Source organism: Panthera onca, chromosome B4, assembly GCF_046562875.1.
Source record: "Panthera onca isolate mPanOnc1 chromosome B4, mPanOnc1 haplotype 2, whole genome shotgun sequence".
Lineage (NCBI taxonomy): Eukaryota > Metazoa > Chordata > Mammalia > Carnivora > Felidae > Panthera > Panthera onca.
This window is the reverse complement of record NC_138345.1, coordinates 5426554-5451441: the sequence shown is the minus strand read 5'-3', so window position 1 is coordinate 5451441 and position 24888 is coordinate 5426554. Positions and strand designations below refer to the sequence as shown.

Here is a 24888-nt window from a genome sequence, read left to right as displayed (position 1 = left end):
GAGGCCGAGGCTTCCCGCCGTGTCCCGCGCGTCCCGCCCCCCGGCGGAGGGAGCGGAGGCCGGGGCGCGCTCGGGGTGGCCGAGTTGCCTCTGCGCTCCGGGCGCCGGCCGAGCGGGGCACCGCGGGGCGGGCGGCCCGGGCCACAGCGCCCCCGACGCCGGCCGGGGGAGGCGCAGCGCCCGCGCCCCGGCCCGCGCCGTCCCCGCCCCGCGGCGAAGGCAAGGGGACCCGCCCGCCCGCGGGGAGGAGCGGGGAGCGCCCGGCCCCCGCCCGCGGGGCCCGCCGTGGAGGGCGGCGCCCGGCCCGGCACCAGCGCGCGGGAGCAGGGGAGCCGGCACCACGGCGGGCCCCGCCGGCGCCCGCCACACAATGGCCCGGCTCTCCGCGCGGCGCGCCGCTCCCCTGCAGCCCGGCCCCCGCGCGAATCTGCACTCACATCTGGGCAGCGAGGGGCGGTGGTCGACGGGGATCCAGATCTTCTGCACTCGGCTCTGAGTCAGCTCCAAGGGCATCTTCACAGCCTAGACTCGGCGGCCGTCCGCCCCCCACCCCCGCGAAGAATTCAGACTTGGGGAGGAGAGCAGCCGGTCGACCCCCGAAACAAAGGGGAAGAGGGGGTGCGTGCGCGGGAGCGCGGCGCGGGAGCTCTCCCGTGCGCTGCTTTTTGGAAACGTGCTTTGTGCTAAATCACGAACGATCGCTCGGGGCGTGAGGCTCCACGAGCGCGGCGAGGGAGGCAGGCGGCTAGGGCTGCACCCGCAGCCGCCGCAGGGCCGGGTTCGTCTACTCGGGAAGCCCTCGGGATGCTCGGAGCGCAGTGACAGCCGCGGTCTCCCTGCGCCAGCTCGAGTCGGACGCCCTCCCCACCCGCTCGCCTCGTCTCCAGCTCTGCAAGGATGCCTCGCGCAGCGCCGGGGCTTTTAAGTCGAGCCCACAGTGAGCCACACGTCAGCCTCGGGGCGGAGACGCATTCTCCGGGTTCCAGCCCTCTTTCACGTCGGGGGGGGGGTGGGGGGGGGGCGACGCGGGGCGGGGTGGGCAAGCCCGGAGGCGGCCTGCTGGCGCCCCCTGCAGGTAGGCACCAGCAGCGCGCCCTGCTCCTACAATCCCTCTGATGACGCCCTGAACTCAGCGGCGGCTAAAAAGTCGCACTCCCTAAGCCTCCTCCTACGTCCCCTAAAAACCAGGAGCACAGCTTCCCAGAATAACCACCTCAGCTGTGATGGGAGGAAAGGAGCGGCGCCGTCCAGTGTGGTCCGTGGACCCCCGTAGCCGAATCCCTTTGGATGCTGGTAAAAATGCGTTCTACTGGCCCGGCCTCTCTGGGAGTGGGACCCCAATACACTACATTCTTAACACGCACTGCAGGTTAGGCGTAGTCAAGATGATGACCCAGGCTTAGGGCCACAGGCTGGAGACAGGTTAGGGGCGTCGGGGGTGGGGGAATCTCTGCTACCTCGGGGGGGGGGGGGGGGGGGGCGGAAGGATGCCCTATGGGGCATAGGTCTCTGAGTCACGCCTTGCCAAAACTGCTCCCGGGTACCTGTGAGTCTCACCCACCTACGACCCCTGCCACCCGCGGGGAGGGGACTTCCCCTGGTCCTTCGTCCTCACCCCGTCCACTTTCTTAAATCCCTTAGAAACCCTGGCTTGTGCTGAACATTGCTCCCCCAACACCCAGCCCTGGGACCTGGAACCCCGGGTCCCCCCGGCCCCCCGCCCTCGCTGCTGAGAGGCCCGAAGGGGCTGGGCATCAGGAAGGGACACGAAAGCCCCAGAGGACCAGACGGAGCAGGACGGAGGCACCTTGGTTTCCACCGTCACCATTTATAACATTTTCAATATAATCTCTGAGCAGAAAAGTCAAGCTAGAGCCTATTCCGACCTGAATTCATTACCTGACCATAAGCCCCGGAATAACTATCGGGAGGTGGCACTTTGTGCAAACCCCTAAAATTCACGACATTTCTCTGGCCCAGCTTGCAACTCTTCCTCGCCATTTTTTTTTTTTTTATTTGTCTATGTGTGTTTTCTGCTTCCACGGTCTTCGGAGTTTTGCATCAGCTCGTGACGCGGGACAGTCGTGCAGTCAGGCCAGTGGCCACCCTGTGAAGATCCGGGGTGCTTTAGGGGGGACTTACGCCACCCACATGGTGGCATCACATGCATGTGAGTTTAGTGCACGACACATCAGCACAGAAGCGCTGCCTGCCTTGCAGAGTGCATACCTCACTGTGAGATCGTGCTGTGATTGGAAGGAGGAAGGCGGCGCTCCCTGAAATCCACACTGCAACAGAACAGTCTGCGCAGAGGCTGCCACACGTCGCTCACGTCCCGCATGGCTCGGCTGGACCGCGCCCGCTCCCTGGCGGCAGGCACAGTTGCTCCCGCCCCGCCCGCCAGCCCGCCCCGCCCCTCCCGGGCCTCCACCCCTCCCTTCCCAGCACCCCAGCCCGCGCAGGGGCCGGGAGCGCCGAGCGTCGCCCACCGCGCGGGTGTCCCAGACCCCCACTCCGGGCACCCCGCCAAGCCAGGGCCTCCCACCTTCTCCGCACCCCAGCCCGTCCAGGGGCCGCGAGTGCCAGACGCAGCGCGCCGCGCGTGCACACCCCCTTCCCCCGCGTCCCGACTGTGTTGCGGGCAACACCCCCCCACACCCCCTCCACCCCCCCGCCCCCCCGCCGCTGCCCCAACCCTCTCCGGAGTCCCTGCTCTCCCTCCCTCCGACAGCTTTGCTGACTGTCTGGTTTCGGCGCTTGGGCAGCTGTTCAGAAACCCGAGTGCATTGCATTGGACTTGTTTTTCTGCAGTGGGAGCAAATGCCAGAGATGACACCCTATAACGCCCCAGGGAGAGTCCCACTCCACTCCTGAAACAAGAGTGGGCTGATCCAAAGAGAAAAACAGCTGCAGGCTAGCGCCCGGGCCCTCAGGAAAGTTGCTGGCCGGGGGGCTCGCTGGGGTCAGGGAGGGGAGCCTGCCGTGTGTGCGTGTGAGAGTGGCTTGCACACTTGCACGCTTGCCTCTCCGGGAAGAATGAGTGTCCTTGCGTGCCTGCTACTTTCCCATCGGAGGTTTTGCACACACAGGCAGGCCAGGGGACAAGGTGGCATTCTGTCAACCTCTAAGCTGGCAAACAGCTGTGGGTTTCAGCTCAGGGAGAGTGGGGTCCTCGATAGCGGAGGCACATCCCTAATGACCTGACCTAGATAATGTGTCTGGCAGAGTCCGGTTCTGAGGGCACCAGGCAGACGAAGTTCCCTGGGGATCACTGGCCACCAGACTCCTCACTCTCCCTGCCTGTGTGTCCAGAATGCCGCGGGCTTGTGTGTCCCGTGGTGCAGACCAAAGACTTAAATTCTTCCTCATCACCTGCTGCACCTGATGAGGGGGCAGGCAAAGGGAAGTTCACTTAACCCGGCTAGGCTTCTGACATCTAAGTGCACACAAAGTGGGAAAACCTGGGGTTCAAGGAGGAATTCACACTTGAAAATAAAGCAAGGGCTAGGGTTCAGCTGGAACTGGTAAGAGCATTTGCAGCGTTGCTCAAGTGCATTAGGGTGGTATCCTTATGTGTTACCCTAATGTACTTGAGGACAAAAATGCTTCACTGCAAAACCGTTTATAAACAACCCCACCGCACCCGAATTCCAAGAAGGTACTAGTTCAGAGTTGAGACATCCTCCTAACTTTTCCCCTAGTTCTGCTAATGGCTCCAGCCTCAACCAGCTTCCCCTGTCACCAGTCTGGTGATCATGCACACACTCCTTCAGAAAAGGCTGTTGAGGATATAAAAATTTCTCTGTGTGTTACAAACAGGACAGCTCCAGGTACTAGGGGAGATTCCATGGTCCTAGACACAATTAAGGCAAGACGGCACCTTCCAGACTAGTCAGCCCCTTGTTTTGAGTAAAGGGAAGTTTAGAGATTAGAGGGCTTAAGGAACTCGCTCAAAGGTCCGAACCACCAGTTGGGAACTCTTCTCCCCCTCACTTGACGCAGGCATGGGACAGTTCCCCGGAGGGCTTGTGATGGGCACTTGTGATGATTTTCTCCGTGACATTCTCTTCCCTCTGTTGGCCAATGTCATCTACCCCTGATCCCCCACTCCCCGATGCTGCTAAACAGCCAGAAGCAACCCCACTTCGAAGATCTTGTGCCAGCTAGCCAGATTGAAACCTTTAAACCGTGCTATACGTATCCACCCCCTCCCCAGTGAGAGAATGAGAGAACAAGCTGTGGCAGGCTGGGAGCCATCAGAAGTTGTTAATTAGACACGAAGTGTCGTCATTTGCTCCTTTAACAATCCCATGTCTGAGAGAGTGAAGTGAGACACCAAATAAAACATTGGAATAAACCCTTACCTCACCATCCATCCAATAACAAGAGAGAGGGTGATTTTTTTTTTTTCATGTTTGTCACTCATACGTGAACATACATGAACGGGAACGGAGACATCAATGCCCACACGATGCCACATCGGTGGGGTGAAAACCCAATTCAGGGGCGCCTGGGTGGCTCAGTCGGTTGAACATCCGACTTCAGCTCAGGTCATGATGCCACAGTTTGTGGGTTCAAGCCCCATGTCGGGCTCTGTGCTGACAGCTCAGAGCCTAGAGCCTGCTTCAGATTCTGTGTCTCCCTCTCTCTCTGCCCCTCCCCCACTCATGCTCACGTGCTCTCTCTCTCTCTCTCTCTCACTCAAAAATAAAAAAAAAACACTCAAAAAAATTTTTTAAGTCTTACTTTATGACTTCAAAATAGTTGTGCTTTTTAAAAGCCAGATATTCTGCAATCTAGTTAACAGTATTGTACCAACGTTAATTTCCTGGTTTGGGTATTTCACTAGGTCATAGAAGATGTCACCAATAAAGGAAGCTGGGTGAAAGGTTTGTGGGACTCTGTGAACTATTTTGTAATTCCTCATATTTCAAAATAAAAAGTTAAAAAAAATGTAAAATCAGTGATAGTTCAGTTCCCTCAAATTCTGAAAAAAGCAAAAAATGCCCAGATTGTGTAGCTCCAGGCATCGAGGGAGAAGAGAACTGGCAGACAGGGAGTCAAGAACTCTGTGGCAGTTTGCACGGGGTCCTAACATCTTTGCTTCTTGCAAATGACACACATGTACACACAGAAATCTGCATGAATCCTGTACCCGTGGAAAAAATGGAATCAGGCTCAAGCTGTGTTTTAATTTAGGGGGAAATGATTCTATTTCTGGGCTTTGGAGAGATCCTTAGGAGAATATCCACGGGTTTGTAGTCTCTGTCTTTCTTAAAACAAAAGAAGGGAAGGACAGTCACGCAGAGGTCAGTTGAGGGCTCCAAGAGGTCCACCCTGACCCTGGCTTTCCCTGGGGGAAAAGTAGCACAAAAATAGGCGAGTACTTGAGAAGGTCACTGCCCGTCTTGGGGTGCCCAGCATTTATTAGACACTCACAGCAGTGACAGTGTGTCAGGTGCTCCAAGAGCAGGCTGCACTGGGATCTCAATGATGTTGGGTCCAGCCAGGCAAGAGAAGTGGGTGGGCACATAGCTGTCATCATGGTGTTCTGTGCCCAGCGTCACAATGAGTATTGCAGAGAAAAAGCTCCCACGCCCAAGAGCTTGTAACTTAAGACCAGAGCGGGGAATATACATGTAGTAGAATAAAAGCAGGGAGCTAAGAGAGAGGTGGTAGGTAAGAGCCGGCCATGGGGAGGTCCATCTGCGACAGTGAGAAAAGTCTGCACCTAATGGGGACACGTTAACTGGCAATTTCATGTTCATCTCAGGGTTCTTCAGTTTTTCTCCGAGTTCAAGAGGACACACGAACCAAAATCGACAGCTCTCATTTCTTCCTACACGCAACAAGTATTCACGGACAGCCACTGCCCCACGGAGTCTAAGGACAAGTAAGACACGGTCCTTGTCAGAACTACGATTTCACTTATGAACGTCGCAGGGCCCCCACAGCGTGCGCACACGCACACACACGCTCACTCATTCCTACCTTTTTTTCCTTACAGTTACTGAACCTGAGGTTCAGAAGTATTAAATTACTCGCCTGTGATCACACGGCTAATGAGCCGAGGAATAAAAAAACATGATCATCGACTAGCCTGGTACTCTTTCAACTTTCTCCCAACTCAATCACCTTCCAAGTGAGATTTCCTTCCCAGTAACGATGCCCACGGTGAAATCTTGAATCTGAGTGGCTTTGACGACGGTCTCAAAATTACTTAGTATTTGGCTATGATGTGGAAATAAGACGAAGAATCATCAAACAATGCCAGCCCGCCCCCCCACCCTGGCCAAGAGTCACACACCTTTGTATTTCCGCAGGCACCCCACCTTTCCATGTAGGATAGGCTCGTGGCCGCCAGCACAGGAGAGTACATTTAGAAAGAAATGACAGTTTTGTGAAATAAAACTGCATCGGCCTTAAAAAAAATAAAAAAGAGGCAAAGGAGACCTTGGGGTGCTTGTGTACTTCTCCAAGGTTTTAAGAGGTCCTCATTTAGTAAAGGGAAAGAAGAAATACTCCTACATCTACATTATTCAAATTATTAGAGAAATCCCAAATTTCTATTGTTAATAATACATTTTTTTAATGCTTATTTATTTTTGAGAGAGGGAGAGAGACAGAGTGGGAGTGGGGGAGGGACAGAGAGAGAGGGAGACACAGAATCCGAAGCAGGTTCCAGGCTCCGAGCTGTCAGTGCAGAGCCTGATGCTGGGCTCGAACCCACAGACCATGAGGATCATGACCTGAACCGAAGTTGGACACTTAACCGACAGAGCCACGCAGGCGCCCCAATAGTACATTTTTTAAATGTTTATTTATTTTTGAGAGAGAGAGAGAGAGACAGAGAGAGAGAGAGAGAGAGACAGCACAAGCAGAGGAGGGGCAGAGAGAGAGGGAAAGAGAGAATCCCAAGCAGGCTCTGCATTGTCAGCACAGAGCCCGATGCGGGGCTCGAACTCACGAACCGTGAGATCATGACCTGAGCCGAAGTCAGACACTCAGCCAACTGAGCCCCCCCAGGCACCCCATTAGTAGCATATTTTTATAGAATGTCTGCTTCATCCAGGTTGTCAATAGCATGACATCTCTATGAGGGCAGCGCTCCCCTAGGGCCTACAATCGTAGCTTACAACTTTCTAGCAGTAAAAAGAAACAGGTGACACTACTTCAGTTACATGTTTTAGTTAACTAAAATCATAGATCCCAAACATTGTCATTCCACCATGTTGTAACAAATTGAGGTGTTTTACATTCCGTGTTTTAGCCTACATCTGCGACCACCCTTCCAGATACCTAGAGTAAGAACCATCCCAGGAGAGGAAAGAGGAACAAAGGCTCTAGGAATAGGGAGCTTGATCTGGGGTAGTGCCGGGGCGAGTGGGGCGGAGGTGGGGGGGGGGGGGGGGGCCAGAACCAGGCGGCAGGATACGACCCGCTAGGGCAGGGAGGCCATATCCATGAACACATTCGTGTTCACGGATGTAGCCATCCTGGGTGTCTGGACCAGAGACACGTCCACGGTGAGCTCTCAGCAAACACGGGTTGACCAAATGGAAATGTGTTTGAAGACTGGCCTCTGGTTGCTGTGCTAAGAACAGGTTATAGCAGGCAGGCAATGATCTTGGGATCATTGGAATAATCATAAGTTTCAAAATCCCTGGTCTGGATTTATAAGGAAGAGGGGGTGAATGAGAGCTTAAGAGACAGGCCCCTGCATGGAGTTATGTTTCAAACAACTTGGCTCACAATTCCTCTTCCCTCCCTCCCCCAGATAGTGTTTATCCTTGCAAAACTGAAAGAGGAGGGCAGACCAGAAAGCTTTATTCTGGAAAATTCCTCTCAAAGGCTTGAAAACAAGAGGCGGGGGGCAGAAAAAGAGCTGGATGTTGGAACCCGTAACTGAGCTATATGAGGCGGGAAGGGGCACTCATATCACGAAGAAAGCTATCGTCTGCAGTGAGAATAACTTCATGGATAATTCACTGAGGAACCGATGTCCCGGGCTGTTGAGGCTCTGTAAGTGGCCATACCAGTCACCCCCACTTTCTCCTTCCTCTGTTCCACCGTGCACACTAGCCTTCTAATTATCACTCGCCTTCTCTCGCAGAGAGAACCACCACTTACCTTCTCTCACAGAGCATTTCCTGGCGAGCTGCCTTGAACGTTCTACCCCAAGCAGCAGTTGTCATCTAATCCTCTTGGAAACGTACCAAGCGGGCAATCTATATTTATATACCACTGTCTTGCCAGCTCGGTTTGTGACTCGGTCTCCCAAAGCTGGACTCTCTCTGGATGTGCTGCTAAAACTCAATTCTACAGAGAAGCATCTGAGGACCCGACACTCGGCCACACAGGCCCACGCAGGCAAAGCCAGCCACCCGAGAGGGCACGGCTGAGGGGCCGGCCCGTTCTCGCCCTCACACCTCCATCTGGCTTCTTTTCATTATAAGCATGGACATATGCCCTAGGACACTCGTGGCTTTGTTCCTTGCCAGAATAGTTTCCCAATGACAGCATTTTATAGACACAAAACAAAGAGAGGTTGAAGAAAACATCCAGAAGGGTAGTGAGACCCAGATAAACTGATGCGACATCTCTGGGTAGACCCATTGTGGGGCAGGGAGAAACCATGGCTGCTATGAACCCCTGATGTCTCCTGTCCAAGGGTCTTCTACGACCCTCATGACACTTTCTCCCACGTCGCAGGTGAAAACTCCCCTCTGCTAAGAAAAAGACCATGTGACTTCCCGAAGGTGAGAGATGTTGACAGTGTATCACTGGATAAATGAACACAGGTCTGTTTGAGGAGGACATGTTACACATCTCCTGGCACTGAGGTTGTTTTTGACAGTTCAGGCTGTTTCTTCATCGGTGAGAAAACCATTGCTCAGCCATCAGTCATGGTGGGTAAAGGGGGCAGGGATGCCAAGAATAGCGTGCAACCAGCTGGACGGTGACAAAGCCTGCGAAGGAGGCACTCGGCCTGGCAGCTTTCACCGGCCCGTGGCAAGCTCACGACAACACGGCTGTTCGCCAGATGCCCGTGTGCTTTACAGCTTCCAGGGGCACGGCGGTGCCGGCACCCCCCTGATACAGAAGGCTGGACGTGCACCCAGCCGCCCGTCACCCGTGTCTGGGACAGTATACATGGCCTACCTGGCCCCCGTCTCCCATCCATCCCCCAATGCCAGTCACCTCTTTACGTAAAAAGACAGCGGGCGTACCGGCAGTATTCGCAATAGCCAGAAGTCCAAGTGTCTGTCTGCAGACGACTGGATAAACAAAGCGCAGTCTATCCACAGGGTGGAATATTACTCGGCCATGAAAAGGAGCAGAGTGCTGAAGCACGCTGCAACACGGATGAGCCTTGAAACATCACCGTCACGGATCGAACTGTGTTCTCCCAAAACTCGTATGCTGAGCCCCAAGCCCCCAGTACCTCACCACGTGACTGGATTTGGACACAGGATCTTCAAAGAAGTTAAATGAGGTTAGGGTGGGCCCCAAGCCGACCTGACTAAGTCCTCTGTGAGAAGAGGCAGTTTGGACACGCACGGGGACTCCAGAGAAAAGACCATACGGGGACACAGCAAGGCAGCGGCCATCGACAAGCCAAGGAGAGAGGCCTCAGGAAAAACCAAACCTCAGCCTGGACTTCCAGCTTCCAGAACCGTGGGAAAATTAATTTCTGCCGGTTAAGAGTATTTTGTTACGGCCACCAGGGCAAACTAACACAATTACGCTAAAGGGAAGGAAACCAGACACAAAAAGTCATGTACCATATGACTCCACTGACATAGAATCTCCAGAATTGGCAAATCCATAAGCACAGAAGGCAGATTTGTGACTGTCGGGGCAGGGTGGAGGGGAGAAGGGGGAGGGACTGCTTAATGGGGACGGGGCTTCCTTGAGGAGTGATGAAAATATTCTGGAGCCAGACACAGGCGATGGTTGCACCACACTGCGAATGTGCTAAATGCCACTCAACCATGAGCCGTAAAACGGTTGGTTCTATATTATGTGACTTTAACTGCTGCCAACCCCATCTATACCGGGCTGCAGGACCTCCCTCTCTGCACCTCAGTGCCTTCATCTGATGGGCCATCTACATGGTCGCTCAGTCTCTCATTCTCCAATGATCCCAACTGTTCTCGATGAAATAGAAACTTGACAGTAATTACTAAACTAGAAACAGCTCAAAGCAGGGACAGTGGTTCATCCCTGTATCAGCAGAACCTACCAAAGCATCGGGCACTTACGAGGTGTTCGATATCTGTGTGCTTGTTGAAGGGTGGTCTGACTACAATGACCCAGTGTGGCTCACATCATGGACTGGAAGCGGTCCACTCCAGGAACCACAGGGCCCGGACGTGGGCGACGGCCACACGATGTGGCAATCCGTTGCTTCATCTGTAAAATGAGGGTAACACCTGCCTGACTACCTTGAGAGGTGCTAATGAGGATCGAATCAGATATGAATAAAAACGCTCTTGGAAAGACCGCAGTCCTCCACAGCCATCCAAAGACAGAGTTTCTGAGTTGTCCTGGCCCACCCCAACGTGGATGATTAAGATGTCTGAATAGACTTCCTCTAATCTTGACTGCTCTGGAATCCGGTCTCCATCCCTCAGTTTCCCCAGCAGAAAGACTACATCTCTCCCGCCCCCAACCCAGCACCCACACAAAATGGAGGCAAGAGCCCTAGTTGGAACAACTGAGGCTCCTGACCCAGGACTCTGGTGAGAATGGAAACGGACACGCAGACCATCTTCTGCTCAGAATGGAAGCTCGTCATGGTGATGCATGGAGGGAGCCTGCGGGGCGAAAGTCGGGGAATGGGTCCTATGTTGCAAGGCGAGCTCACATGGCACGGCACGTGCAACTCTGGGATTGCCACATCAGGGCTGGCATCCTGGCCTTTCTCTGTTCCCCTTACACTTCTTCCTTCTCCCAGTGGAAAGCATTCTAAAAATAGAGCTAAATCAAGGCCAACAATTTTTAATGCAGCTTTTGGAAAATAATGCCGGCTAAGTGTTGGAAACCCCCCACAGCTGGGCTATACTCGGGCACCGTGTTCAAATGAGAGCACAGGACGGTCTGTCGTCGCCGGTGGTAAGAACACACTGTGGCTCCATGTTCAGTTCTCGGTGATGCTTTTTCAAAGCATCCGAGCATGAACAGCAGGCGCAGCGGTTAGCGTACAAGATGAGTGTACTCCCGACATTCAGCTGGCTTCTCATAGATGGAACATCTCTGGCCACTGGGATGGGTTTGGTCATCATACAGCTTTAAATGGATTTAACTTCAATTATTTAGTATTTAACTTATGCCCATAACTGATCACCGGAAGCACAGGAAACGCTAATGTTGAAATAATGAGTTAATGAGAACATGATAAGCTTCCGTCCAAAAAGACATAAGAACCCACTTTAAGGGGTGTTCTACTGGCCAAATGTGGAACAATCTGAGCAACGAAATGAGTGATAACAGTAATAGATTATAATCCCGAGAAAAATGAGAACCCCCGAAATCCATTCAACTATTTATGGAATGAATGAAGGAAGGAAGGAATAAACGAGGGAATTCAGGAGCTGAGAGCCCTTTTCCTTTTGGCAGAATGCCAACTAACCAAGAGAGAAGGGAAGACAGAATTTGTGACTCATCACTTGGGAATCACCACAGTAATTATCATTCCAGACAAGAATCACCAAGTGACTGAAAATCTGAGAAGAAACAGGATATATGCAGAGTCTCAAAATCTCTCTCCACGAAACACGCATCTGTTACAAAGAAGGAATAGTCACGTGCAGCAGACAAACCTGGCAGACATCATCCTATGCAAGGACATCAAGGTTAATATCACCAGAAACGGGACAGAGCAGTATCGTGTGTCTCCCGATTTGATAAGCTGAAGACACCACAACTTCTCAGGTAAAATACAGAACCTGGATCTAATCATAAAGAAGCAACAAGCCCACCCTGAGCAATATTCTTAAAAACATAAAGGGCCTGGATCCTAAGGAGATACAGCAGGCCCGTGTTCACAATGGTGTTGACCACAGCAGCCAAGAGGTGGAGACAACGCAAATGTCCATCCACAGATGAATGGATAAACAAGACGGGGTCTACACGTGCAAGGGAGTATTAATATTATTCAGCCTTAATAAGGAAGGAAATCCTGCCATGTGCTGAAGCATGGATGAACCTGGAGGACATGATGATGAGTGAAATGTGCCAGTCACAGTAGGACAAATACGGTCCGATTCTACTTCTCGGAGGTACTTAGGGCAGGTGGGTCGGTGGGTTGGATTGGAGAGATGGACAGATGGACAGATGGGTGGGTGGATGGCTTAGATCGATAGAGAGATGGAAAGACGGACGGGTGGGTGGGTGGATGGATGGATGGGCAGAGAAGAAACGAGGGAAAGAGGGAAGGAAAAAGAGAGAGAGAAAGGATCAAGCAAATAGGGTAAAATGTTAAGAATTGCAAAATCTGGGTGAAGCCTATCCCGGAATGCTTTGCACTATTTTTGCAAATTTCCTGCAAGTCTGAAATTATTTCAAAATGAAAACTTACAACCCAAAAGATGTTTAAGTTCACGAGGTGCACAAAATGATAACGATTCTTTCGGATGTTCACTTCCCAAGGATCTTCCCCGGATTCAGAAGCTGTATACGTGGGATCCACGTTCTTCTACAACAAACCAAGACATCGCTAATATTTCAAAACCTCATGTTGAAAGATAACGTAGGGAAGGGCAGTCTTTTAGCGGGACTGACTGCCCAGGGCGCTGCCACTCAGGAAGAGGAGGGGACAGGCGCTAGGGAAACGCTAGCAGTCTCTACCACAGTATCCTGTTCTGAGAACACCATTTTCCAACACACATCTGTCAAGAGATATACAGTCATGTGTTATACGTTATTATATATTAACCAAGTGAGAAAGATATTATACGTTGCACTGGGTCAAGATCAGTGATGTTTCTGTACATTCACTCCCCAACCCTAACACGGACAAGGCCATTCTGGAATCTATCTGTTGAAAATTCACGTTGCCCTTGACCTACTGAAGGAAATCGAATAGCGTGCGTTAATTGTAAAATATAGGAAGCTAAAGCTTTAGTTCAATTTGCATAGAGACACCGCTCATTATGTGCCTACAGCCAACCCCACTTCTTCCCGGCTGACTGACCCTTGATTTGGCAGATGGGGGGGGAGATAGAGATCCAGGATTTCACGGAAAGCTGCTTTCCATGCTGACTTCTCCATGAGGATAAGCCATGATGGGGCTCATCCGCTCCCCCTCGCAGATGACAGTGTGAATGGGACCGTATGACCAGCTCTTTATAACAGACAATACCTGACATCCCTCTGGGAAAGCTGCTCTCGGTCAGGCTTTCTGTTAGCTGCAGCCGAAAGCATTCCGAACCGGCGAACACATTGTGGGTGTCATCAAAATTTTACTAATGCGAACTTTGTAGTGAAAATGTTAATCATATTATCAAGAGTAGTGTTACCTAAAAATCACTTCTGTACTGCACATCACCAAAAGCTTTGGATGTCGGCCTCACGGCATCCCTGAACGCAAAGTAGGCCGGCAACAGCCTTACTGGGGCCACCCCAGAACATGCAGCCGGAGGTCCTGCTCTTGAAGGATAGTCAGCAAGACGACGTCACCATGAAAGGGGTTCCGGAGGGAGAAGCTGTCGCTGCAGGGCATCCAGGCGAGGTCTGGCCCCAAGGAGTGGCTTGGCTGGGCCCTCAGACTGCGTACGAGTCCAGCCACACCAGAGGGAAGACACATGAGCCCAGAAGGGACAGCGTGGAGGCTCCAGTCTTCCTCCAAGGCCCTCCCCACCCCTTCAGTGGCTGGTTTGTACGGGCTGCCCTCTCCACCCTTAACAAACTTGCTTTCAGAAAAGAATCTGCACCCCCTCCCCGTCCAATTGTCTCTGACTGCTAAATGGCTCAGAGCATACCCTCTGCTGTGGTGCCCCACCCGTAGTTTTTATCCAGGCCTTACACACAAGGAGGAGGTTGAAGGAGGAAAGAGCAGGTCAGGCACCACTGTACGAGGCGGTGGGCACTTGCCTCTGGGTGGACTTGGGAATGGCCTCTCATGGCTTAGGTCTGTTTCAAGGGACTGGTCTCTTCCGGAGGGATCCGGGAGCCCCTCCACCGCCTGCCTTCCGGAGGGGTTCCCCCTTCCCTGAGGACTTGAGGGAAGTGGGCGGTGTCGCTCAGCGTCCTGGCCCGGGGATGCCCCAGATCACTGCCTGAGGAGATGGAAAGACACCCCAAAGATGGCAGGGGGCACGAGGCCGGGCTGGCAATGGCAAAGACGTGTGGGGAAAGCCGCGCTCACGCCAAGCAAGAGGGAACTCTCCGGGCATGGAGAGGCAGAGCCCTTCGCAAGGGCGTCCTTCGCTCTGCAGAAACCAAGCCCCCTCACAGAGAGAGGGAGAGGACCCTTTCGGTGACACGCTGCCACAGCGAGTCGTCAGAAACTCGTCACCAGGGAGGAAGAAAGAGAAAGATAAAAGCCAGAGCACGTGGATGTCAGAGGACACGGGCGGTGTCATTGTCAATGTAAGTGAGTTCTTTGAGAACCGCAATGCGCCATATGTAAGATGCGCTCCTAACAGCCAAGTGTGGTGACAAGGAAATTATACACAAAAGTAGTGCTAACGGGATCTTAATTTTCTAAAACTTATTAGGTATTTCTACACATCAGAAATGATACATCTTGGTGGTTGGATAATAGGTAGTTTTCCTTTTTTAAATGTTTGTTTATTTTGAGAGACAGAGAGAGAGAGAGAGAGAGAGAGAATGCACGCAAGCAGAGGAGGGGCAGAGAGAGAGAGAGAGGGAGAAGGAGGGGCAGAGAGAGAGAGAGGGAGAGAGAGAGAGAATCCCAAGCAGGCTCCATGCTGTCAGCACAGAGCCCGACTCGGGGCTTGATCTCACACCCATGATGAGATCATGACCGGAGCCGATATCAAGAGTCAGATGCTAGGAGCACCTGGGTGGCTCCGTGGGTTAAACCTCCAACTCTAGATTTCAGCTCAGGTCATGATCTCATGGTTCATGAGTTCGAGCTCCACATCAGGCTCTGCACTGTCAGTGTGGAGTCTGCTTGGGATTCTCCCTTTCCCTCTCTCTCAAAATAAATACATAAACTTAAAAAAAAAAAAAAAAAAAAAAGTCCCAACAACTCATTGGAAAGTAATAGTGTCACTACTTTCAGAGAAGGAAATCCAGGATTAGAGAGGTAAAACTCTTATAGCAGGGTCACACAACAGGGATTCCAATACAGATTAGATCTGTGCCCTGCTGGCCTCCAGAAACGAAGTCTTTTTTCTTTTTTTTTAAAGAATATATATATAAATCTGGCAAAGGAGGCAAGAAAGGAAGAAGGGCACAGGTCTGCAATGGAGAAGGTCTGCTGGAAACCTCAGGCAGGAGGGGCCACCGGGAACCCCATGTCACTCCAGAGGAGGCGCTGCCTGGGAGCACCCCCCCCCTCAACTAACCGAATAGCAGGTGACATGTATAAATGAGGGTTCCTTCCACCAGGTCCCACAACTGAGAGATCTCTGCGTGTCTCTCTGAGACACTGCGTGCACTCGTCTGAAGAGCCCGTGGGCCAGCTCAGCCCTTTCCATATGTAACAGAAGAGTGGACCGCTTGGTCCCAGGTCACGTTGTGACCTCTGGGACGCTGGAGACACTGTACAACTTGGATGGCTCTGCCTAAAACGATGAGCCTCTCAAGTGATTCGTAGTTCAAACTGGGCATCACCCGTGTCTTATGCAGGAAAGAGGGGCCAGAGGCTCCCGACAGTGACTGCACCCCCGGAAACGGAGCCGAGGTCAGAGACATCAGCTCTGGACGCTATGGCATCCGTGTAAAGTGGATGAGTTGAGCCCATCCTGGGATGCTTCGTAAATGGATTAAGGATGCTGTTTCTGCAGTCCGCCCCAAAGCAATGAGAACATCAAATGAGGAAGTACGGAAGGAGCTGGAAGGCGTTAGGGGCAGACAGGAAGTGTGACGCTTCACAGGGAAGCCCTCTAGGGCCCTCTGGTCACCGAAGTATTCCTTGCACTCGAGTCCACAGGAAAGCCAGACTTGGCCTCCTGGCTCTTTACATCAGCTTGTCTATCTCGGGTTTCAGGAAACTGAGATGCCAGGCTGCTATGCCGGGTAACCTGGGGGGCTGGGGGAGTGAACAACGCAAAGCCGATCGTTTAGTCTGAACCACAATATAGATTGCTGGCTTTCCACATCTGTGCTGTGTAAGAATCCTCCACGGAAATTTTTTAAAATACCGAGTCTGTGAGGCGCCTGGGTGACTCAGTCGGTTAAGCGACCGACTCTTGGCTTCGGCTCAGGTCACGATCTCACGGTTCGTGGGGTGGAGCCCCACATCGGGCTCTGAGCTGCCGACTGGAAGCTGCTTGGGATCCTCTCTTTCTCTGCCCCTCCCCCCCTCAAAAAAAGACTAATAAATAAATACCTAGTCTGTAAACCCACGCTAGACCTATTAGATCAGAACGGGTGGGTGGGTTTCGGGCTTTGCAATTTCCTAAAAGCTTCTCGAGTGAGTCCTGAGGCTAGCCCACGATTCCCATGGTCACCACACCTAGCCACGGCGCCAGCCACGCGCTGAGCTTCAGGCTGGCAGTTCAGGAATAGGGAAGCCGCACAGGACACCTGACTGCAAATACCTGCTACCTTGTTGAGGGATAGATGCATGGGAAGAACTTACCGAACAAAAGCATAGTGGGGTCCGGAGGTATCCTGGAGAGATTTCGGAGCAAAAACTCGAGGGTCTAGAACAAGTGAACCCTTTGGAGTTGATGCTCCTGCTCCGTCTGCCGCTGATTTTTCCGTGGCTTAGGACAAGCCATTTAGCTACCTTGAAACCTTTTTGTTTGTTTTGTTTCTGAGCATGGAGAACGGGGTTGGCCTTCTCAAAGAAGGCTGCATAAACTCTTAGGATTCTAAACTACTAGGTAGTTTCCAGAGAAAATTCCTTCCCGCCTGCTATCATGGGGATAAAAAAGTCCCCTGAGAGGTCACTTATCCCACCCAGGACTTCAGCCAACAGACAAAGAGAACACTGGAAGTCCCGGCGGGCGCGGCAGGTGTGGCCGGAAAGGGCTGAGTCCACTGGGATGGGAAGGGGTGTGTGTGCCCGTGTGGGCACACATCCGCACTCGGCCGGCTCCGCTTCCTAGGCCTCAGGTGAACGGGACGGGCTCATGGGGACAGACAACCACTCTGGCTGACCCCGCTGTGCAGCAAGCAGGGCCCCAGGGGCACCGGTGAGGTATTGCACTGTCTGGCAGAGACCCAGCCCTCTGCCCTCCTGGCCCTGGACCCAGACCGGACGTCGAACCTCACCCACATCTGGGCACAGTCCAGGGGTCTCCCCTCCCTCTCCCTCCTCCGCTGGCTGCACGGTCAAGGCTCCCTATTCCCAGCCTGCTACGGCGGAGGCCAAGCAGAGGACCAAGGCCTGGGGGTGCCGAGCAGGGGGCTTCTGCCCTGCCATTTCCAGCTTACTGGACAGAAGCCTCCTGCCCTGCCAATTCCGCTGCACCCTCAAGGGAGGTACAGGGTGGTGGTGTGGAGAGCTGGCCCAGGGCGAAGGTGGGGAAGGGGCCGCGCCTGTGATTCAGGAGCCCCTGCTTCTCCCGGAAGTGGCATTAGGATTCAAAGCTGCCCCTCGCACGCCGCACTCCTGCACAGTTACTTCTCCTTCCTCCTCCCCCCCTCTTGTTCCTGACACATGCACGCACTACCCAGCCTCCCTCTCACCAATCACACTCTGTTCCTGCATCAGAAACTTCCATGAATTCCAACTTATTGAACTCTATTATGTGTAGGAGGGGAAAAAAACATCTGATCAGGGAAATTCATACTAAGATGTGAATGGCTACATTTCAGTCGCCAAGTAGCTTCTGAATTTCTCCATCCTCTGGGAGGAAAACCAAACGAGTCCATCAACCCTGTCAGAGTTCACTGAAGAGCTAGGAAATCGATCACAAGGGGAGCCATCACAGAACAACGGAGGGTTGAAGTACCTCCGTGTAGGCTGAGTACCAGAGCCCCCCGAGTGGCCTCCCAAGTGCAGGAAACACAGCCCCTCGAGAGCATGCGGTCCGGGCGCTCCCGCCTGCCTCCTGGAGCCCTAGCCAGACGGCAGCCACAGCTCCTGGGCTGCCTTCATTCCCGACCTCATCCCAACCCGTGCGATCTGCTTCCTATGTTTAGATTCCAGGTTCTGCAGCTCTGATAGATTTGCAAACCACGATCTGCTCCAAGCGGTCGATTTTAAGGAAAGTGGATCCAGACTGAGGTTATTTGCTGGACATACTCACAGGTAGTAGGAACTAGGACCAGAACCCGGGCTTCCTGTCACCCCAGTCATCTGTTAAACATAAGTGTTACATGTAAAAATGCACAGTTTGGGGGCGCCTGGGTGGCTCAGTCGGTTAAGCATCCAACTTCGGCTCAGGTCATGATCTCGCGGTCCGTGAGTTCGAGCCCCGCATCGGGCTCTGTGCTGACAGCTCGGAGCCTGGAGCCTGTTTCGGATTCTGTGTCTCCCTCTCTCTCTGCCCTTCCCCTGCTCACGCTGTCTCTCAAAAATAAATGTAAAAAAAATAAAAAATAAAAGCACAGAGGACGGATGATATTTAAAAAAGAAAAAATACAGTCACGGGCCGCCTGGGTGGCTCAGTTGGTTAAGCGTCCAACTTCGGCTCAGATCATGATCTCATGGCTCATGGGTTCGAGCCCCACATGGGGCTCTGTGTTGACAGCTCAGAGCCTGGAGCCTGCTTCAGATTCTGTGTCTCCCTCTCTCTCTCTCTCTGCCCCTCCCCCTGTGCTCACTCTCTCTCAAAAATAAACATTAAAAAAATGTAATAAAAAAAGGCAGTTTGATAAATGCTCAAAACAAACACACCTCAGCAACCACTGCTCAGCTCGAGAACTAGGTCATTTACCAGAACCTCAGAAGCCTCCCATGCCCCTTGCCAGTGCACACCCCCAGGGTAACCAGAATCTTTACTTCTAACAACACGGATTAATTTGTATGGTTTGGACTTTGCATCGGTGGAACAGCACACTATGCATTCTGTTGGGCCTGGCTTTATTCACTCAATATTTTGCCCAGAAGGATCTTCCATGTTGTGTCTTGCAGCTCAGATTCCTTCATTACCATCGGTCTACACTATTGCATTGCATAAACACACTTCAGCTTATTTATGCACGTTGATGGTACCCTGACTTGTTTCTATTCGGGTTGCTCTGTTAAGTAATGCTGCTGGGAACATTCTCGTACATGTCTTAGTGCACACGTGAAGGTACTTTTGTAGGGTTTCTACCAATAAATGGAGTTGCTAGACCACAGTACGTGCATCCATTCCGTAAATACTGCCAAATGGTTTTCCAAAGTGATTATATCAATTTTCACTCCACATGAGAGTTCCTTTTCCTCCGTTCTGGTATGGAGTAGTGTAAAACAGGTTTAGAGTAAGATCTGACTATCGCTTGATTCGTATTCCTAGATGATTAAGGAGGTCGAGTGGCTTTTCATTGCTTCCTGGCTACTGGAGTATCTTCTTTTATGAACATCATAAAATATGTTAACTGTGGGGCGCCCGGGTGGCTCAGTCGGTTAAGTGTCCAACTTCGGCTCAGGTCATGATCTCGCGGTCCGTGAGTTCGAGCCCCGCGTCGGGCTCTGTGCTGACAGCTCGGAGCCTGGAGCCTGTTTCGGATTCTGTGTCTCCCTCTCTCTGATCATGCTCTGTTCATGCTCTGTCTCTCCCTGTTCATGCTCTGTTCATGCTCTGTCTCTCCTGTTCATGCTCTGTTCATGCTCTGTCTCTCCCTGTCTCAAAAATAAATAAAACGTTAAAAAAAAATTTTTTTTTAAATGTTAACTGTTTCCATGATAAGCTGTTTTTGGTCTGCTTGGTTTGTGTTTTTCCTTTCTCCCCGGTGACTTTTGTGGCTCTATACATGTGGGAACAAAACCCTTTCCTGAGTAAGGGCTCTGGAGCCAGACTACCTGGGTCACTTTCCAGCTCTAGCGGTAACTGGCTGTCATTCTGGGCTGGCTGAGTCCTCTCCAGACCCCCACGGCGCCATCTGTAAGATCGGATGAGGGGAACAGGACCTCAGAACGCGTCACTGAATGAATGCATGCCAGCACCCAGGACAATCTGGGCACATCAGAAGTGCTCAACACGTTGGGATTTTTACCGCTACACCTAGCATTCTGTCCCCAAAAGTGCCCAAAACCGCCAAGAAAGAGGAGGGCACATCGCAAGACTGAGACGAAATTTCACAATTTGTCAGTCACGTATCACCACCTGAACAGCGGCTTCATACTTCTCCCTGCTAAGAAGAGACCTTCGCCTCGTGTGTGGAAACCAAAGAAGAGGTGGCTCTGGCGTTGGGTAGGGAGGCTGGGGCCAATTCATCTCCACTGAAAAGAAACAAAACGGAAGCGGTCCGCGAGGACACAAGGACCGCGTGCCCGGGCACCACCCGCAAAGGCTGCGGAAGAGGAATGCCGTGTCCACGCAGCCGCGGACACCCCCTGGCTCCCCCAGGCCCGCCCCCACCCCCGCCAGCCCTCTGGCCTCAGGGGACACTCACAGCCCGGGGGGCCCCAAAACAAAGGGAAAGTGCTCGGTGGCTCACCCAGGCCTGCCCGGGCCTCAGTCCTTGCACTGTGGTCCGGTGTCAGCAAAGCCTGGCTCCAGGGACCAAACGGACCTGACGACTGGGCCTAAGACCTCAGGCCAGATGGCTGCCCCAGGCACTGCGGCCGTCCCCAGGGCCCCTTCGCTGTACTGACACAGTAGGCTGTGTGGCCAGACAGGAAGAGGTCAGGGAAGTCTCAGCTTTTCTGGGAAACAGGCCCGGGTCAGCGAAATGTGCTCTGAGACCAGGTCCACCGCGAGACCGGAGTGAGTCACAGGGACGGAATCCTCTTATCTTGCGCACAGGGAGACTGAGGCTCCGGGAGGTTTGCAGGCAAAGGACGGGCTTTGGCGTAAAGGCCCACCTGGTACCACCGATTCCTCCTTTCGTTCGACCTACGGGTTCAAGCATTGCCAGTCACCACGGCCAAGAAGTCCCCGATCCCATCTTCCGTGTGGTGCTCCCACTGGTCATCAGCGTTTGTCCCGCTGCCTTCTCCACCCGGATGAAACCACAGAGCCTCGCCCAGACCACGGGCCGCGCCCTTCCCACCCCTAGCCAGCGCCCACACCTGGGACACCCTGGGTTCCTGCAACAATGCTTCGTCTGTGCTTCCCCCACTCAGAAACCAACACCGGCTCCTGGCTTCCTCCAGGGCTCCCCCCAGGGAGGGGGGAGGAGTTCCTGAGCAACCTCTCTCCCCTTACCCCTACCTCCACTCAGCTCTGTTCACCTGACCTGCTTCTTCCCGCAAAATCCCTCCTCCTGTACGTTTCTGCCGTTCTCGAGCATTCCTCCAGAAACCCCTTCTCCTCCTAATTCCTACCCGTCCCGCACGTCCCTTAGCATCCCTCCCGGCCGAGGCCACCAGCTGCCATCTCCACGCTGCGGCAAACGCTGGCGTCTTGTTGGCTCCTGGGGCACACACGCATCTGCCATGTGTGTTCTCACCCGCAAGCTTGAACACCCTTCCCCGTGTCCAGCCGTCTGCAGTTCGGGTGGAAACACACACACACAACCAGCAACACCAGCGGCCTTCTCAGCGAGCTCTCCGTCCACCCGGCCCGGCCCCCGAGGACGGCAAGACCGCCACCTCTGCCTCTCCAGGGCCGCCGGCCCGCGGGGACACGGACCCAAGCGAGGACAGCGATGGCACGGCTTCTGTTCTCAGGTGCGGCAGGGCCAGGTGGACGCGCCCAGACAAGGCTCGATCCTGCCACAAGACGGGGGAGGGGTTCGTGAGCTCTGAAGCGGGCGAGGGGAGGGCTGCGGTGGGGATAGGGGGCGAGAGAGAAGGGGGCGTCCGGGGGCCGGGGGGAGGGGCAACCCGGGAGCGTCCAGGCCGTGAGTGAGGGGCTCTGGGAAGACCCGAATGGCGGTGGCACGTGACGGCCGATGGATAACAGCCCGAACGAGGCTTACCAGGTGAAGACACAGAATCGTGGGAGAGGCCCTGTGTCAGGAGGGACAGGGCACAGGGGCCCCCGCATGCCAGGCAGAGGTGCAGGCCCTACTTCTGTTCCTCCTTTTCTGTCGAGTTGTCTGGCCTCGGGCCAACCTGCACATCGCTCCAGTCCTCAGGGCCTCGATGGACATGTCTATCCTTTTCCCCACGTCCACCAGGGTGACCCTGAAGACTCCGACCGTGCCCTTGGAAAACCACCCCTAGCGAGGGGACCCATCACCCTCCCAGTGTCCCTGGTCCACAGACCCCCGGTCGTGAGCTCCAACTAAAGGTGCTGGAAATCACACCTCTTGTGGCTCCCTCCTAACCCAGAAGCCCGTGCCCACTGACCACTGGGTCTCTTTAGAGACCTGAGAACTTAGCGGCTGGACTGCAAGATGACTGAGCCCTGACAGGGTGCATCCACGGGGCGTCTGGATGTTTACCTGGAGGATGACCTTTCCTTTGCATGGTGTAGACACGGAGGCGGAGGTCCTTTCCCACACCCAGGGCCAATCCCTTTTGCTCCAGGATGTGTCACATCGCCCTGGCTGTCACATTGTAGGCTTGAGGTAAGGAGTCAGAAAACCTGTTTTCAAAGGGACTCTCCCCGGGCCGTGTCTGGGCTGCGCGCCACAGCCCAGAGCACCGTCAGATTTACACAGAGTTCGTGTGCCCTACATAAGTAACCCCCTTTTGCAAACCGATCAGCTCTTCGCCATTGTAAGATGTCATCATGAGGCCACTGAGCTTTTTCAGGCCAGAAGGGGATTCGAGGGGAAAAGCTGGATGCTTTCCAAGGCAGGATGTGGGCATGAGGGTAGGGAGCGTGGTTTCTAAACTGGCTGCATCTACCGGCCCCTCCTTTCTCAAACTAGCGCCCCCAAACCTGAGCTCTCACACCCAGAAGGCCGCTGACTCTGGGGTGTCCCACTGGGGAAACCTTTAGAGCAAGCAGGCCAAACCCACATCCAGCCTCTGGCTCAGAACAGGCTGGGAGAACCACCCTTCTCACCTCCCATCTGCTTCCTTTTGGCTCTTGGCTCAGAGGGTAAATGGTCTAAACGCTAATGCAAAGCCACAATCACGTTGGGTGAAAAGAAAAGGCAAGTCCAACTCTAAGAAATCCACTTGAAACATAAAGATGTAGCCAGTTAACAGTAAAACCCACCACACAAACACTGATCAACCGAAAAGGGAGTAAGCAAAGTCAATTTCAAAAGAAACAATATTTGTGGGGTTCAAGAGGGACACTTGACCGTGATGACACCAGCTGGTCTGGCAAGAAGACATGGCAACTAATGAGCACGTCGTGAGGATTATCTTTATTGAGTCTCAAACGTATTAATTACCATCATCTCTATTTGGGTCGGATCTAGGAAAACTTCCTGCTGTCAGCTTACTGATTTCCCTGCTGGCAGCTTCCTCCCTGTCTTTCTCTTGCTACTCTTGGTCACCCCTCAGAGACCCTTCGGCCAGTCAACCTTCCCTGCCGCCCCTTCCGTGGGCCAGCGGACCCTCCCACGGCGCAGTGACCTGACCCCGGGACGGCACCCAGCAGTCTGGTAAATGCATCTTTGCTTCTCCATCCCCCTCCTTCAGGCCACCGACTGTTTTGTTCATCTCCAAATCCTGAACGCTGAGTACCAGACACATGGCCTTGCGCGATGAACGCGCGAATGAGAACTTAGGTCCTCAAACACCCAGGCCTCTGGACTCTCACTGGCTCCCAGGACATGGGCAGATTTGGTTCAAGCAGAGAGAACACTGGGCACGCAGTCGGAGGAGGGTGCCCTGTCCTACTACTTACAAGCCCTGTGATCTCAGATTCGTGACTCGGCCACCCAGGGCCTCCGTTTCCTCACCTGCAAGCTGGTGACAGAAGAGTGGCCCCGCAGAACGGCCACGTTAAAGCAGCAGTGTTGAAATGTGCTCGCCAGATGTTGGCTAACATCAGAAGCAGCAGGTGCCGTATTACCCGTGTCACCAGTGCCATGAATGAGGGCAAGGAAAGCCAAGGAAGGCACTGACGTCCGCCAGGTACGGAACAGCGAGAGGGAACAGCCGCCTGTGTGGTGAGCGCACCTGTTCTCCACACTTCACAGACATCAGCTTTTCTCTGCTGCACCCAGCACCTTCCCTTTCTGTGAAGTGGGGTCCAGGTGGTGTCTGGAAGAAGCAAACTGACACCACGTGACAGGTGACAATGACACGTCCCTTACGGGAACGGATGCGGGCAAGTTGCTCCGCGGTGCACGGGACTTCCTCGCAGCGTCAAGAGCAAGGCCCTGGCGTTCCAGGAAAGGAAAAGCCAGAGCATCTGCTCCCGACCCCCTGGGGGCCTCCGGGTTTCCCTGCGCGTCTAAGACGCCAGGCGCGAAACTGCGGCAAAAAGAGGAAAAGCATCGATCTCATGCCTCCTGGGTCCGTTCCAACCACATAATGCAGGACTCCAGCCCAGAACCAGGGAATCCAAGTGTGCATGTTAGCAACATCGTCAACCATCCTGCGCGTCCATGTTTGAGAAGCACAGGCTGTTTTCCCGCCCGGTTTTCTTTGACCACAAACTATTAGCTCTCAAAAAGGCAGTTTTTAGTTGTAAATTATATACACGTGCTGCTGTGCTGTTATACTGTATAGATCATAAAAATGAAGCCAAAATTATATGTGTAAAAGGATGTGCTAAAATAAACAGAAAAGGGAGCTGT

General features: G+C 53.5%; 1 protein-coding gene across 4 annotated transcripts in view; it reads right to left on the bottom strand.

The window, feature by feature from the left end:
• Window positions 1-24888, bottom strand: part of PFKFB3 (6-phosphofructo-2-kinase/fructose-2,6-biphosphatase 3) — a 74572-nt gene that overhangs the window by 26245 nt on the left and 23439 nt on the right. For 3 of the 4 annotated variants that reach the window (XM_078450488.2, XM_078450490.2, XM_078450489.2), the window contains exon 1: window positions 438-904. The exons of the other annotated variant lie outside the window; for it this stretch is intronic. In XM_078450488.2, coding sequence (XP_078306614.1) covers window positions 438-513 — 76 coding nt within the window. In that variant the 5' untranslated portion in view covers window positions 514-904. Of the gene's footprint in view, window positions 1-437; window positions 905-24888 lie in introns of those variants that run through there. 4 annotated transcript variants of the gene reach the window in all.